The sequence below is a fragment of the Aptenodytes forsteri genome, unplaced genomic scaffold (genome assembly GCF_000699145.1).
Source record: "Aptenodytes forsteri isolate BGI_AS27 unplaced genomic scaffold, ASM69914v1 Scaffold23, whole genome shotgun sequence".
NCBI classification, from domain to species: domain Eukaryota; kingdom Metazoa; phylum Chordata; class Aves; order Sphenisciformes; family Spheniscidae; genus Aptenodytes; species Aptenodytes forsteri.
This window is the reverse complement of record NW_008796043.1, coordinates 6327773-6344228: the sequence shown is the minus strand read 5'-3', so window position 1 is coordinate 6344228 and position 16456 is coordinate 6327773. Positions and strand designations below refer to the sequence as shown.

Sequence of the window (16456 nt, the reverse complement as noted above, 5' to 3'; positions counted from 1 at the left end):
GCACTGAAGCAAATGTAGGTGACTGGTGTTTATTCATCTGTGCCTAACTATTAAATCCAGAAAATCCTTCGCTAATTTGGCTTCCCTTGCTTCCGATTGGGATGCACCAAAGGCATCCTGCTGCAGCCGAGCTGGGCTGATAGTAACTAACTGTCCATTCTGACTTTCTTTTTAGACGGTTTCTTATACACAGTTCCTGTTTCCCACCAACGCTCTGGGAACTCGGAGAAACACGATAGACTCCACCTCATCCTTCTCCCAATTTCGCAATGCAAGCCATCGTAGCCTTTCTTTGGCAAGAGCTAACAGCACCCAGGGGAGCATTGATGCAGGTAACTTCTCAAGAAGCTTGTTTTAATATCCTTGTGTAGCCTGGTGATAGGCAGGTATTGTGAAGGACGGACATATGTCATGTTTTAGCCCCCTTTTTTGCTTAAATTAAGCAAAATATAGTCTCGTGTTGTGGGTGAAACGGAGCTCGTTCCCTGTTTGTTTAGCAAAGCTGGCTTATGGATGGTGGAAAGTTAAGTAAACAAGACTGCTGGTCATATTGACAGCCCCTGATGGCACTCGGCGTGCCTCCTCCTGTCACCAGCATTGTTTGTTCCTCCTGCATCAGGCTCATCGTTACCTTCCTTTGCTATGGAAAGTTTACAGGGGCAACACAGTAGTCATAAGCTGAAGGTGTAAATCGTACTTGTGACCTTTATTAGGCTGGAAGGGGCTGTGTTTACAAAACCCGGCACAAAACACAAGCCAAAGCACTATGTGCTTAAGATATTTTGGCATGTTGAATGAAACAAACGAAAACATCTGCGTAAACAGATGAAAACTTGTTGCCGGGAATAAAAGTCATTGTGGAGCTTTATATAATTTTGCAGTTCTCTAAGCCCTAAATTCACATTTACCAGGTAATTCATAAGCTGTAGGTCCTCCATATCTTTGCAAGTTGTATTAGTAGAGTTTTCAAGATTTAGAGAAATCTTTTGACTCTTTCAAAAATCTTGCATGAAGATCATTTGTACATTATTTGTGAACTCGTTTGCCACTTCCATTAAGTCCAGAGATTTCTTGATGTAATGAATTCCTTTCTTATATTTACCATTGTTTTATAGGTAGCGACCTGGGAGACTTTGTTGAATATGACCCAAATCTTTTAGATGATCCCCAATGGCCATGTGGCAAACATAAGCGGGTTTTAATATTTCCTTCGTATATGGTAAGTGATATGCAAAATTAGGTGTAGCACAGATAAATTTTGGTAGCAATATTTTGAAGGTTGACGTTACATTTGGCCATATTTTAAGAAGACTATTATTATTTTTAATCTACTAATAACAGCTGTTTGAAATGCTTTGTTCTAAATGATAGTTACTTACACGGACATGTAAAAACAAACTCGTGGAGGTATTACAAAAGTAAATGCTTTTATTACCACTGTATTTCATAAATGCTTTAGATGAAAGGCTTGTTCAAACAATGCGTTCATTCTCTTGCATTCAGAGGAAAATTTATACTTCCTCTAATTGGCATCTATTACAAAATAGGAGGATGCCCATTAGGGTTTTTCTGAAGTCATGAAGCTGCATTGTGTTTTGATGCTTATCATTCACTCCTTGGAACAGCGCTTCGGTGTCTAGTAGAGCATTTGTTTCCCAGGTATTTATTTCACCATGGGATAGTCCTTCCTTTAATTGCAGCAATTACGAGCAGAGCCTGTATATTTTTCACTATATCCAAACCTGTAACAATACAGACGCATAACTGTTCCTTGATCTGTGCTCTAACTCAATGTTTTCTGTGGTGAGGGACTTACGTAGCCTTTTTTGGGTGGAACCAAGTCTGTAGACTTTGGTGTGCTATTTTGGCAGGACTGTTGCAAGATGCAGTGCCGTCATATGCATGTGAGCACGTATCTGTCTGAATTATACATCTAAAGTAGTAGTAGGCAGCAGGGAAAAGCTTCTTCCCCCCCCTGCCCCCCAAGTGGTGACCCATTACTCTTACCTATATACAAATAGGATAGGATTTGAAACACTGAGGTCTAAAATGTCGTCCATGTCCTCACTTAACGTGGAACAGAGATATGATTTAAGAAACTACTAATGGATGTAAAGATACAGTCTTTTTAGGTTCTTTTCTGCCCCCCGCCCTGGTCTCTATTTAATAATAGGGCTCCTGGGTGCTCCTTCTTCAAAATAAATGGATTTTACATGTTGCATATAGACTGAAGCTTATCTTCTTGCTGGCAGGAGTGTTCTGCCTGTTGCACAGAAAGGCTTAATCAAGCTCTGAGGCTGTGTTTGTGCTAAATTTTCAAGTGGGAAGTCCAGTATGTCCTCTGCTTACTTTCAGCCAGTTTTACTTTCAGGGTTAGCAAGTTATTTTTTGGCTGCCAACCCACAAAGTGTCAACCTTTTATGGCAGCTACAGCTGGGCGGGAAAATATTTATTAGGTTTTGATATGGTTATTGTCATGGACAGGGAACTGTCTTCCCTCAAACAGAAAGATGTTGTTAACTGGCATCCAAAGTGAACATAGCTTTAGCAGCCATGGTTCTGTTTCCAACTTTCCTCAGGCTGCGAACGTGCGCCAGGCAATCTGAGTCCTCTGGGATCACCTGAGGTCTTTGATCCCTTTTCAACCTGGTGCTGAAATGGACGTGGTTGGGCAAGTCAAAATAGGACAGCCAGGATAGTGTCCTGTAGAGGAAGTCTCTGAGGCCCAGGAACGGGTGTTCGATGCCCTTCTGTTCCATATGCTGGTTAACCACAGCATTTTGATGTACTTTTATTGCAATAAGGAGCTGACTGGGGATTTCCACTGTGACAGAGGTATGATTAGATGCTTTAAAGGTGAAAAATGGACTTCAAGGGCAGTTGTTAAAATCAGTGTCATTGTTTGTCTAGACTATATCTGCATTGACAAGGGTCTCCCTGCTTTTTCGTTGTCTCTAGGCATTAATTACTTCTGTGTCTGGGAAAATGCCTTATTTCACATTTTGGGGTTTTTTTGCCTGAATTTGCCTTCCAGCCATCACTTCTTCAGCACTGCCTGAGGGTCTGCAGCACTTGCGTCTCCCTCTCTGAAGGCAGGCACTAATCTAAGAAAGGGCTGAAGGACATGAAGTGCTGTGTTTCTTTTGTTGGTGGGAATAACTGGCACATGCCAAGAGCTCTCTTGTCCAAGGCCCAAGGATTTTGCCTGCCCCTGGTCGAAGCAGCATAGCTGTGATGCCACGCAGGAGCTGCACAGCTTTGCAAGAAACCGAAGAATGGGCGGTTGTTCTTCAGGGCTCGTCTGAGAGATTTCACAAGGGGCTGGTGCTTCCTTCAGCCGCGAGAAGGGAGAAAAGGTAGTGTCGGAGTGTCCGGGAGCTTGCAGGTTAAATAGGATTTTGTAACTCGGGCTGTGGGTAAGGAGGGCTCGTGCGTCGAGCTGGTGAATATAGGGCCATACTGGCTATGTAGGAGACTCTCCTCGCATCCATATTAGACTTTCCGGACTCAGCTGGCATTCCCCCTCCCTGTAGTTCACATCAGTGTGAACAGGAGCATAATAGGCTGTAATTTCAAGTCATTTTCTTCCCCAAATATAAAAATCGGTGTATGCTGCAATTAAAGCAAATTGCAGTCTGAGGCCAGCGAGAAACCTGTGTTTTTTTCCTGACTGTGCACAGCCATCGCGGTATTGAGAGACCTCTGCCAAATCACCGTGGAGCTGTAGAGCTGCTATACACAGATTGAAACCAGTCTCTGGTTCTGAGCGGAATACAGCTGTAATTACTGCCTCTTGCAAGTGCCGGAGCAGCTGAGAGCGGCTCTGATGTCAGCGCTGAACATTTTGGTGTGTGTGGAGAGCTGCAGCTTGTAATTAAAGTTTCGTTACTTGGCCAGCATTTAGCATTAATGCTTGGCAGCTGCAAGCTTGCAGGTATTTCCCCCCGCCCCTTATGGATGTCAGAGCAACTAAGGGGGAGAAGGTGTGCGAGAGGAGTGTGAACATATGGCGGTGTGGATGAGTGAGGCTGGATGCTGGGCTGCAGCGCTGACTGCGGAATAGGGCTACATGCACCGATGTTACTCCTGGGAGCCTGGCTCATGCTTTGCAGGCCAGGATTTCTCTGCTGGTAAAACTCCGTTGAGGTCTGTGTGAATGCTGCATCACTAAACACCGCAGGCTTTATCCTGAGGCATAGGACAGGCAAAACGTGTGGTCCTGCTTGGATTTTGCTCTGAAATACGTGCAGTTAGCACTCGAGCATATGCGACATGCAGTTCCCTCCATTTTTGTGGAGCCTGAGTTTATCATCACTGACATTGACTTTATAGTCTTGTAACTTTACTGGGCTGAATTATTCCTGACTCGCAGAGGATTTTTAACTGCGAGTCCTCAGCTGTTTTCAAGGAGTAGCTGAGCTTCCTCCTTGAAGATAACTGTGGGGAAGGAGAAGTGCTTTCGGTTTGTTTGTTTTTTACAGCAAAGTTCCTAGCTTGAAAGGGTATACACTGCCCTGTTGCATTTCTAAAAGTAATACCCACAACAGCCTGTCAGGGAATGATTCTGAAAAAGCAGCTTCAGTACTTTCCCAACACAAACTCTACAGCTTCTATTAATTGTGTTAATCATATTTAAATTCTGGTCTACCCCGGAGAAATTATTTTGCTTTATGTTGGCTTTGTAGGAGAGCCTACAATCTCCACCGCAATATAAACAGTAAGAGGTAGAAGAATTTCATGCTGGGGGGCAGGGGGAGGAGGGAAACAACATGTCACGGTTAACAGATGTCTTCCTGGCTGATACTGCTAAAACAGGAATTCTTGCAGATTCTTAAATCTCTCTAGAATGGGAACTTTATCTACCAGACGGAGCAGTAATTTCTGTGCTCGAGTCTCACGTTGACCAGGGTCAACGTACATCCAAACTCGTCAGTGCCTCCCTGGCCTCCCTGCACTCTTGCCAGCAGAAACAAACTCCTTCGGTGCAGAAGGAGAAAACTCACCCTGCAATGGGCATGCGTCAGACCCCCGCAGTCCTGCTTTTGTTGGTAACACCGAAACGCGGGAGTGTCTTCAGCTGGCTGCTGTGCACTGCCAAAACTTGCAGCAAAAGAAGAAAAGCCCATATCAGTAGTGTCTTGACTTTGCGTGACCCTTCTGTAATAACATCCCTGCAATATCCATCTATCCGTGCCCAAGGGATACACTTGGAAATTGGTTTGGGTAGTTAACTACAATTTCAGGGTATTGGCTTAATTATCTCAAAATAAATTGACATCTCTACACCACTAATAAAAAATCATGTCACAAAACTCTGCAGTGCTCTTACAGCGGGCTGACCATCAGCCTGCATTCGCCAGGTACTGCACTAGTGTCGAGCACAGCCAGGCTACGTTATTAAGTATTAGTCCTCCAGTGTGATTTTAAAATTAGAACTGCTTGCTGCCCTGGCTGTTTAGTCTAACAAAAGCCCTGCATGATGATATAGCGGATTCGGTCTCTCGCTCCCCCGTTCTGTCTTTCACAAGGAGCATCAAGGTCAGGAGTACTCCGCTACAGCCAGCGGCCTTCGGTGCTGTCACCCTATTCTTCGAGCCACTTCCGTAGTTTTAAATTAAGCATCTCCAGACTGCTTTTTTATCAGCTGCTGACCTTGTACCCAAAAGTCTCAGGGAGCAAAGGATCACAGTGGGGGTATATATTCATAGTTAAACCCTGTGCTCTATGCATTTGATGCTATGTTTGGCTGAGACTCAAATAAACAACTATTTTGTAACAAGGACACACTGTATTAATTGAGAATGATTCCAGTGTGTTAACCATATAAAATAAACTAGTGCCCTTCCATGTACTTTAACGCAAAGAGGCAGTTTTGAGATTATTTGCTTTGTGAAATGCGAAATCTTTCAGTTTAAGATCCTTGAATGTTAATAACTTTCTAACAACAGAAACATCTTCTTTTAGTCTTCCTTTTCCTTTTTTTTGTTGGGTTTTTTTTATTATTATAAATAAGGCATCACTCTCATTTTCCATCACCGTTTTAAGCCTCTGCTCTGTCAGGATTTCCCATATATATGCATCTTCAGCCATAAGTATATGAATCAGGTTACTGACAGTTTATAGCTATATAGCTGGTCACCTGTGATAGGCATTAAGGTAGCCAGGCAGTGCAGAATCAATTGACTTCTTTTCATTTGTTATGTGGTTGAGAACTTACCATTGACCTACCAAAAGTCTGTTAAAGGTATCAGTCTTCTGTCTGCTCTCTGTGAAGTAGCTTTATCAGGGGTATGCAGTAACAACAGCTGAAGACAGCCTATTTATCTTTCATTTTATTCACCTATTTTATTCTGATTTTGTCCTTCTTACGGGGAGATAGAGGCATCCAAGGCTAGATCATCTTTTACTGGTAGTGTGCCAAAGTAGGATTTATTTTCAACAATATTTCATCTTGCCAGTCTTTTCAACCATTTCAGGCATCCTCCCTCCTCCCATATTTATGAAACTATATATACAGCTTTCCTATGAGAAAGCAGCTGCTTGAAAACGCTTGTGAATAACACACAAGCTAACCTCCAAGTTCAAAACTGCCAGCCATGCAAAAAGTGTGCAGAGTACAGACTTCAGCCGAAGCATTCATCATGTTGTCCAGGCATCTGTCAGCTACCATATATCAAGGCTTTCATTTGTCTTGTGCAACTCCATTGCCAAACTAAAATATACATATACAGATTTGTATACAGAGAACGTGAACAGAGCTCACAAAGGAGTATTGCTGAATACTGAAGTGAAATGTGTTTTGTGCAAAGAAGCTGTGAGAAACAAGACAGACGTTTCTGGATGACAGAAGTTACAAACATTCGAGATTAGAGTATGAGAGAGACAGTTTGGTAGTTTCCAGTGACTTGCTCGTGTGTCTGACAGCTCCAGGAGTGCAGAGTGCCTGCCTGGTAGGGAATAACATTATGTATAAGAAAGCATGGTTGGATAGAAGAATGCTGTGCTCTGTTTAGGGAAATACTTGCAAACTCTTCATAAAATTTGGGGCACCGGTGTTGAACAGTGCTCCTACACAGGCAATACCAGAATTGTTCTGGACAGACAAAAATCCACACCGTCCACAGTCATGTCTTCTCCTCAACACGGCAGCTTCGTTTGGGACTCAGGGCAGCTCAAGCACAATGACATGGCCTAAAACGGAGAAGCGAAGCATAAGCGCTGAGCAGAGAGCAGGCAGCGAAGGATGACGTTAGGTCAGAGCGCTCCTGTGTCAGATCCCAACTGGTCCTTGTGGGTCGCTGGGACCAGCGGAGGTTTCCTCCGCTCCATCCCTCATGGGCAGGGGCAGTGGCGGGGGGTTGCTGCTCGGTGCCAAGCCGTTCGCAGGGTGCAGGAGGTACCCCGGGCAGGAGCGGGGTCGGGGCCCAGGATTTCTGTGTAGCCTTGTGGGTGCTGTGCCCCAGCCACAGCGTGACAGCAAGAGGGGTGCTCGGGCAGGGCAGGGTGGCAGGAGGTACCCCGGGCAGGAGCGGGGTCAGGGACCAGGATTTCTGTGTAGCCTTGTGGTGCTGTGCCCCAGCCACAGCATGACAGCGAGAGGGGTGCTCAGGTGCCTGGTCAGAAACAGTTAGAAGGGGTAACTGATTCGATCACTCAACAGACACTAATTCAGCATTGCTTTTAAATTACCTGTCAACAGATACTCTCTTTTTTTTTTTTTGCTGCCTGCCTCTCTGGTGGGCAGGGTCCCACATGCACGCGTTTCTATAGGCACCAGCTGGGCAAACAGCATCCCACTGCACAGACCAAGTGGGGCTTCTGCAGCAGCTACGAAAAAAAAAAATCAAAGGGAAAGAAAAAAAGAAGTTGCACAATTCCTTTTCTTGAGAATAAGGGCAGTTAGCTGAGCTCTCCAGCATGGCACTGACAAGATGAGACAGCTGCCTTAGAGCCAGTGTGTTCAAACATGCTGCCGTTATCCTGTTACATGAATCAAAACCAGCACACACCAGCTTTCATCTGGATTTCATTATTGTGATTTATATCATAGAGACTGTTGTCTTGCAGGAAGCAGCAGTATACGGAGTTGGGGGGGGAGATTGTTATCAACAGGACAAAATTGACAAATCTCTCTGTTTAAAAATAGCCATACCTGCTTACCATTTTTAGTTTTAAGCCGTCTGCTTATTCTCAAGCCTCGTGAGTGCTTTGCTTTAAATAAAATTTTAAAAAAGAGCTTTTCTCCTTCTAAAGAGAATGTAACTGAATTCTGGCAAATCTCCCACGGGCTGGAGGAGTCCCAGGTAAAACAGACAGTGCCTGCAGAGCGGCCCTGGGGAAAGGTGCTCCCCGGGGGGCTGCTGCTGCTGTGTGGCAGAGCCCAGGGGTCACTCCCCCCCTCTGCGCAGTTACCCCCGGAGCTGGGGTCACGCCGGCACCTACTTGTTAGAGGTGAAAGCAACTGAAACTTGCTGTCGGGCATAATTTCTGTGCAGCTGAGTCCAGAGGATGGTCTGGCCCTCCCTCCGCTGCCATGCCCTTTCTGCAGCAAAGTGGTTTCTGTCGTGCAGGCAAGGTTCATTCGTGATTGCATCTTCCTCTGTGCGAGGAAAGATGGTTACACGGAGAGAGCCAAATGCAAGTCTGCCAGAAGAACCCATGATCACTTTGAGGGAGATAATTAAGATAAAACTAAGGAGCTCCGTGTAATGGAGAGCAAACAACAGGCAGTTAGGTTTGCAGTGAAGCACGAAATAAGGTGTCGTGTAGCTTTGCACAGTAGCACCGGGCTCACTCTTTCTAGGATTGCCCAAGACAACAAAAAAATGCTGGTAGTAACTAAAATCATCTTTGGATTTAATAGCGGGTAACCTTTATGTGCTCAGTGTCTCTTGACTCTGTGAGTAAGAGCAGCATGGACCGATGCTTCTGTACGTTGAGTAGCAGATGGCACTGGTCTAAATTATGTTATGATGTGGCTTGTTTCAATAGTCCTCTTATAGCAGTACTAAGAGGAACCCTCTTAATAACACATAAAATTCCCAGCATATCTGTGTATCAGAAGCACCCAACTTGCTGATGATCCTCTGGCAACAAAACCAAGGAGTAGGCAGGCAGGCAGCGACGTCCCAGGGAAAGAAAGGAGAGGAGTAATTGGCAAGATCTTCATTCTTCTGCTTCGGAGGGCTGAGCTCTGCCAGGTGAGATGAAGCACGTGAGAAGCTGTCTGTGATGAAGAGCCATGGCTGCACGGGTGCGTGTGTACGTCCTTCCAACCTCAGCAAGATTAAAACCGGGCAGACCCACATATTCAGTTGAAGCCTTTCCCTCCGACCCTGGGTAGGGCAAGGTTTCTCCTCCCTGTCTTTTCCTCTCTTCCTTTTATTCAGGCGTGGTAGCACATTGCCTGCCTCAGCTTCAAGACAGCGTATGAATTTTTGACCTCAGTGGCACTGCAGTGTCTGCCTGGACCTGCGCTGGAGCTCATCCATACGCAGGCAGGGCAGCAAGGGGTGGCTGAAGAGGGTTGATGTGGCTTTCTCCTTTTTGATGATTTCTTACAACTGGCAGGTTTCTGTAATAGGACTGAATTTCCTTAATAAATTATCCCCTTTATTGAGCAAAATTTGGACTAGTGCCTAACACATAACTGTGTTGGAGGGGGCTCACAAACATTTATACTTAGGAAAGCGGCAGGCAACTGCTGTGTGTGATGTGCCCAGCAGAATTACCTGCTAGGACATAGTGGGGAGCAATTTATCTGGACAGATGATGCTTCTCATACTGCAAATCAGATAGCAGAATGGCCCATGTTTTAAAATGTGTGTATGACCGTAACAACACCCCGTGGCAAGAAGTTGTTTTTTTCCTCTCTATTACAGTATGTTTACCTCAAATACTGCTGTGTGCTATTCAGGGGAAACACATGCTCTGCTTTCTTTTAAATTCCTATAATTATCCGTTATTTCAGTACCATATCTCCTAAATAAACTGCAGGAAAAGTTAGGTGTGTTTTACTCCCCTTTATGCTCATTTTGGATCCAGACAAGAACATGATCGGATAATAAGAGTTGTCCGATTGCTCTCTAGGGCCATTACACTCTCTCCTCCCCAAGCCCTTCCGTATACTATGCTAATTGTTGAAAAAGAAAACTGCAAGCATATGCAGTCAGTCTTTTTGGCTGATTTAGATTCCCGGGAGGATATAATACAGCAAGGCTCCATCTTCTATAAAGGCATAACTGGCGACAAGTGTTTTGCATGCCTCTTTCCACGTCTTGTTGTTTAGTGTTAACAGCCCTTTGCCATAATATAGGTTAATCATAAACAGAAATTAGAAGGGAAAAATTATTTTACTGGAAGGAGAACACACTGCAATGCAAACTGCTGTTCTCCCACTGCCTGTGCTTGAAGCTGGCCGGGAGCTGGGTGCCTGGGGACCAGGTTGTCCCTTGGCTGCCTGAGCTGGGGCTCTTCTCTGCTCCTGTCTGAGGGGCAGAACAGCCAAAGCCAGGAAGAGAATTGGCACATTCCCAAAATGAAGGTTGGTTTGTTGTTCAGCTGATAGATTTTGGCCAGGTGAGTGGTGACAGAGGATTTGGGTAAAATGCTTCCTGAATGAAGACTGAAGGAAGGAGCGAAATGCTGCACACCCATAGATGTGAGCGCTGGCGTTGCAGTACTGGCCGGGAGGACCCTCTGCTACTTGGGGAAATTCTTTAGGTTGTGACAAAAAGGAATAGCGAGCTCAGCGTAAAGGAAATAAACTGTACACTTTGAATGTTGTCCTAACTCAGTATTTTTGTCCACTTACTGCCTAACTTATGACAGCATTACTATCTTGCACTCTACTGAACGACCTGCCATGTAGGCTAATTACCTATTTTATCACAAGTGTACGCTATGGCAGTCAAGAATTTGTACCAGCGGTTCCTTTGAAGAATTGATTTGAGAGAAACTCACAATATGTCTCAGAACCGTATGGAGATACGCACACAAAATCTGGTCATCAAATCAGTTATTGTGATAATTTTTTTTGGTTTAACAAGACTTCTCAGCTAGGTTTTATCCACCCACATTTAGCTTCAACTCACTCTTAGCGATACTTGGAGGATCCTGACAAGGTATGTGTTGTTCGGGGCTTGTGCTGATTTCAGATTTCAGGTCACTTGTTCTGATGGAGGAGTCACAAAAAAATTGTTGCCTTCATTCAGACTTAATTTTCCCCTCAACTGAAAGCATTGGGACTGACTGGCATTTGTTTGGTATTCCTTGCTTTTGGGAATTGAGTGACCTTGTTTGTTACAAACTAAAAGAGCAATTCTCTCTTGACCATGTGTTACAGACCACAGTCATAGACTACGTGAAGCCATCAGATCTCAAGAAGGACATGAATGAGACCTTTAAGGAGAAGTTCCCTCACATCAAGTTAACCCTCAGTAAAATAAGAAGGTACGTTGCAAAGCTTGGTAAGGCTGCAACGTGATGCAGCTGTCTCACATTTCAGTGCAATTGCTGCTGTACATGAGGGGAAGCACAGCACTGATTGATCTTCCAGGAGCAGTGACCGGCAGAGGTGCAAAATAAGTAAGATGATTGCTTTGATTAGTGGGCTGAGTAAACAAGATAGGGGAATGTACAAACACACACAGGTCAGGTGTTAAATGCAGCATCTAACAGGATGCGGATGCGAGCTGGGCATGCACCGTACTAAAATATCCAGAAAAATAACACAACAGTCTCTAAGCTTATGGCACTTAGCTTAAAAAGAGACTGAGGAAAGAGAAATGCTGACTTCTGTGCCTTGTCCAGAGAGCGTGGCCAGAAGCAAAACAAGTGGTCAGCTTCACAGCAAAGTCGTAGTATTTCATCACTGCTTCCAGTGTAGCAGGCTAGACATACTGCTTCACTGAAGTAACGGTAATTTCATTTGACTGAAGTGGCCAGAAGGATACTGAGTCGTGTTGCTCTGTAACCAGACAGTACTGCCATACATGAAAAGACTGTCAGTTTGGATTTGACCAACCGTAACCTGCAGCAAAGCTGCATATAAAGCACAAGCAATCAAGCTGTTGTTACTAAGCAAATTCTATGCAGCTTAAGACCTCTGATGGAATATTGTTATTTCATAACAATAATTTATTGTAAAAATGTCAAAGCTTTTCAGTTGCTTTTATAGTTTGCCACAACTATCTATTGGGGGCAGTGAGGGGGAAGGATGAGGTCAAAATGTGCCGTGAAATGTGTCCCCAAAACAGAGCATAAAGATATCTGCCCGGTAAATTACGTTTTCCTTTTCCCCTCTATTTGACTAAGAGGGAGTCTCTGAAAGGATGACTCTTAGGGTGAAATGAGAAATGCTTTAAAACGCAGTTCACAGCATACTTGTCTGGTCTCTTTACTCAGCTTGAAGAGAGAAATGCGCAAGCTTGCTCAAGAAGAATGTGGTTTTGAAGAGCCCACAGTGGCCATGGCCTTTGTCTACTTTGAGAAGCTCGCTCTCAAGGGGAAGCTGAACAAGCAGAATAGAAAGCTTTGTGCTGGAGCCTGTGTTCTTTTAGCAGCCAAAATTGGCAGTGACCTCAGAAAACATGAAGTCAAGCATCTTATAGATGTACGTATCCATAGGTTTCCAATGTTCCTTCTACATGAAGTGCCAGTATGTGGTCTACACAAGCCTGCTTGTCAGTGGTCACGCTCTCCTCTAGGTTTCCAGCTGTACAGCCAGCTAAATACCCTTTTTTGTTACACATTTATGTGGAAGTAGTAGTGATCAATGTCACTGCAGAGGCATGGGAAGCTCGTTCAATGTGATTGAAGACCCTGATGTCAGATACTGTGAGGTCTGAGAGGTATCTGACCACTGTTCTGTCAATACAAGTCAAAAGTTAACCCTCAGGAGATTCATTTTGCTTTTAATTATGTTTTCAAGAGTGTCAATAAGGACTCTCCTTTGAGAGGTAAATGCAGATACTAATTTCAGAGGGAGTCTAATAGAATACCAAGTTTGTATTTCTTTCATCAAGTTAAGCTTTTGGGCGAGAAAACCTGAAGAAGTGTTCCCATTAGAACACCTCACCTCAACTATTTTTTTGTAGAGTAAGGTGTTTGGTCTTCCACCCACTCCATATGGAAGAGTTAACAGAAAGGAGTGTTATTCCATAATCCGTTTGCAAGCACTGAGATACCAATCTGATTTAACGCTACAGAAAGTTAGGGCAGGTTGCTGGGTACTTGGCTACAACCAACTCACTTAGTTCAAGAGACATGGAAACTTGGTTGGGGGGTAGAACCGGACTCATGCCCTTCTGCCACAGTCACAGAGCTGGGTCCACAGTCAGTTTGTTAGAAAGCCCTCTGAATAACCAGAAAAAAAATCAACCCGGTGGGAGTTGGAAGATCTGGCCTCTCTTGCTATCCTGAAACATTGGTCCATCCTTAAGACACATTGAGATTTTCAGTAGACCCAGTGGGCAGAGAAGTAGCAAGCCAGGGAGATCGTAAGAAGAGGATGGGGCGGGGGGGGAAGTGTCCCTGAACAGCTGGCTGCCTACTTGGAGCATCCAAATCCAGTGAAAACAGCAGAGCAGATGGGAGGTTTAGTACATTACAGCAGAAGGCCAACTATGAAACCCATCTCATCCCCCTTGAGGATAGTAGTTTCTCTTACTCACTGTTCTTACGGTTGTTGCAGATGACACCTTCTGCCTCTGAGGTATTAAGATCAAACGTATCTAATTGTAGCAGAAATAATTTCCCCAATAGGGTGTTGTAACACAGTCTAATGCTGAAAGGAAAATCAGTGATTTCAAGCAGCGCAGGAAGTTTATGGGCAGTAAGGAGACACATGTCTTCCATCACATAAGTGATTTCGATGTCTGCATGAAGCCAGGAGTTTCCTCTTCCTGCAGTGGTAATCGCTATGATCGTTAGAAGACAATTCTGCTGGAAATGGAATGAGTGAAATGACAAACATGTCAGAAATAGCATGACTGGCTGAGTTTTGTAAGTTCACCTTCACAGTAAGGAATCAGTACATCCAGTTCATCCTGCTCTCATTTTCTAAACCTAGAGCCATGCAAGTCCAGCAGGGCAGAGGTTTAATGACAGCAGCACATGTGTTTTGAATAATGTCATCTGTAAGAAAGCACTAGAAAGTCAAATCCTCATTCACAAAGACTTTTTTTAATTTTTTTTTTTTTCCTTGGCTGTCATTGCAGAAACTGGAAGAGAAGTTCCGGCTGAACAGGCGAGAGCTGATCGCCTTCGAGTTCCCGGTGCTGGTGGCCTTGGAGTTTGCTCTCCACCTTCCCGAGCACGAAGTGATGCCGCACTACAGACGCTTGGTGCAGAACTCCTAGCGCTGGCTGCTCGGCGGGGAAGGGGCTCCCGACTGTTCCCGCTTGGCTCTCTTGAGCCGCAGTTACTACTGGAAATGCAAAATCAGACTCCTAACACTTCACTCTCTCTCTCTCCCCAAAACAGTTTTTCCGGCAACGTATAGGAAACACTGCGTCAATGTAAAACTCTCAGCTTTGACAAATTTACGTATCGTTACTTTCTCAAAGCAGGTGAAGACTGAGCTGTTGGTAAATGGTTAACGTGCTGAAACTGGGTGGCGACTGACCCTACCTGTGGGGACTACAGCTATGAAAGTAGGCAAAAATTTGAAGGGCAGCCTCCATGACCACCCCTCTCTCCATCACACAAACCCTGGAAGCCCACGTGAGTGCATTCTTGTAGCGCTTTTTCTACAGACCTGCTGCAACTTCCAAGAGGACTTCTTAACGTGAAAAAGCTTTTAAAGAGGATATCTTCACTGTGTCAAAAAGAATGTGCCAATCTATTTTTGTATCAGCAATTGAAAGTGCACTTTTTCCTGTGGGGTGTTTGTGTGTGTATCCGTGTATGTGTGCGTGTGCGACACCGAACTGATCTCAGTCCAGGTGGTTGGCTTAGCTGTTTCCGAGTGCATCAGTTACTGATGGTGAAGATCAAGGTGACCTTACGTGTTTACTTCTTGAAAAACATAACTACTGGAAAAGTGGTAAATGGGATCATTTTTGGACACTTGGTTTTTTTATTCTCTGATCTTTCCAACATTGTACCTTTGAAAGGATTACACTACTACTACTACTACGAGAGAAGGATCAGCAACTGACCTTGAGTTTTCAGTCATGTTTGTGATAAAGGTGAAAGCATTAGTATGAGATTTCCATGTCATGTTTTTTAAAAATATCTTGTGTTAAGCCACATGCATATTTTTAACCTTCGCACTTTTCCCACTGTGGAGATGGTTAGACTTGCACTCTGTAGTGTTGTATTTCTGTGCTCTATGTTAGAGTGCGTAATAAGCACATTTATTGTGCTGTATCTTAAAACAGTGTTTTATTAAAAAAAAAAAAGAGTAGGGCTCAGCAGTATAACAGGTGTCTTAAGGCCCCAACAGCAGGGGCATCAGCTATCGTTAAAGTTCTTGGTTTTTAACTAGAATTGACTGTGCAAAACCTAAAATCAGTGCCCATTGAAGTTAAAGGTCCAGTTCCTTTAGACATTTCAGTACTGGAGTTTTACAGTAAAACTTCTTGCAGCTTCCCTGGTTCTGACTGGACACCCAGAAAGCTGGAGGGTTTCATCCAAGCTCCCTGATGCTACACACACACTAAGCTAGCACCATGCTTACGGACATCATTCAGTTGTTGCTATCCTGTAAGATTACACCCCTGTCCAATCTTCTCCTGTGCTGGTTCACTTAACAAGCCTTGCCTTCAACATGCCCCACACGGATCCGGTAAAGTCAAATACTTACAGCTATGGTATTTATAAAAAGAAATTTAAAATCTCAAGTATGAGATTTTAGCTGAAGCCTTACCTCTCTAAGTTTGGGAGTGCTTGCTCAGAGTATGGAAAGGGCTTGTGAGCAGAACACAGAGAAGTGGGACATACCAGAGGATGTAAACACACTAACGCTTACTTTCTTCCGCTCTTACTTTAATCAGTTTTATTACTTCCTTCAGTTAGGCCAGGAAACATCCAGTTTCTTTACCAGCTTTGACTCCTTTAAATTCTAGTATGAAAAATGCCTGCATATGATTGCTCTATAGGATCTGGAAAGGTTACACGTGTCAGGACAAATGGGAATTTGTTTGATGCTGTTGCTCTCCCTCCATTTTAAGGAGGAGGGTGACTATGCTAGCTTACAGTTATTATTCATACTTATCTAATTACTGATTAGATACATTCCAACAGGATTGGGGAGGAGAGGGTAAAGAGAAAAGCGTGCACTTACCTCCCCGGTGCAACGCCCCACGCCGCTGCAACCCACACGTCACTCGGCTGGCTGCGGAGCGAGGGGCGGGGGGGCCTCGCCAGCGCTCCTGCTCCCTCCTCCTCCTCCCAGCCTCCAAGCAGCCAAGGAACAGAGGAGCCAAGAGCCTTGAGCACACCTAACACCTAC

General features: G+C 44.4%; 1 protein-coding gene across 1 annotated transcript in view; it reads left to right on the top strand.

The window, feature by feature from the left end:
• The window catches only part of CABLES1 (Cdk5 and Abl enzyme substrate 1), a 33436-nt gene extending 19076 nt beyond the window's left edge, over window positions 1–14360 (top strand). Inside the window, exons 4-8 of the mRNA XM_019473751.1 lie at window positions 176–332; window positions 1116–1219; window positions 11345–11451; window positions 12406–12613; window positions 14220–14360. Coding sequence (XP_019329296.1) covers window positions 176–332; window positions 1116–1219; window positions 11345–11451; window positions 12406–12613; window positions 14220–14360 — 717 coding nt within the window. The remainder of the gene's footprint in view (window positions 1–175; window positions 333–1115; window positions 1220–11344; window positions 11452–12405; window positions 12614–14219) is intronic.
• The last annotated feature ends 2096 nt before the right edge of the window (window positions 14361–16456 follow it).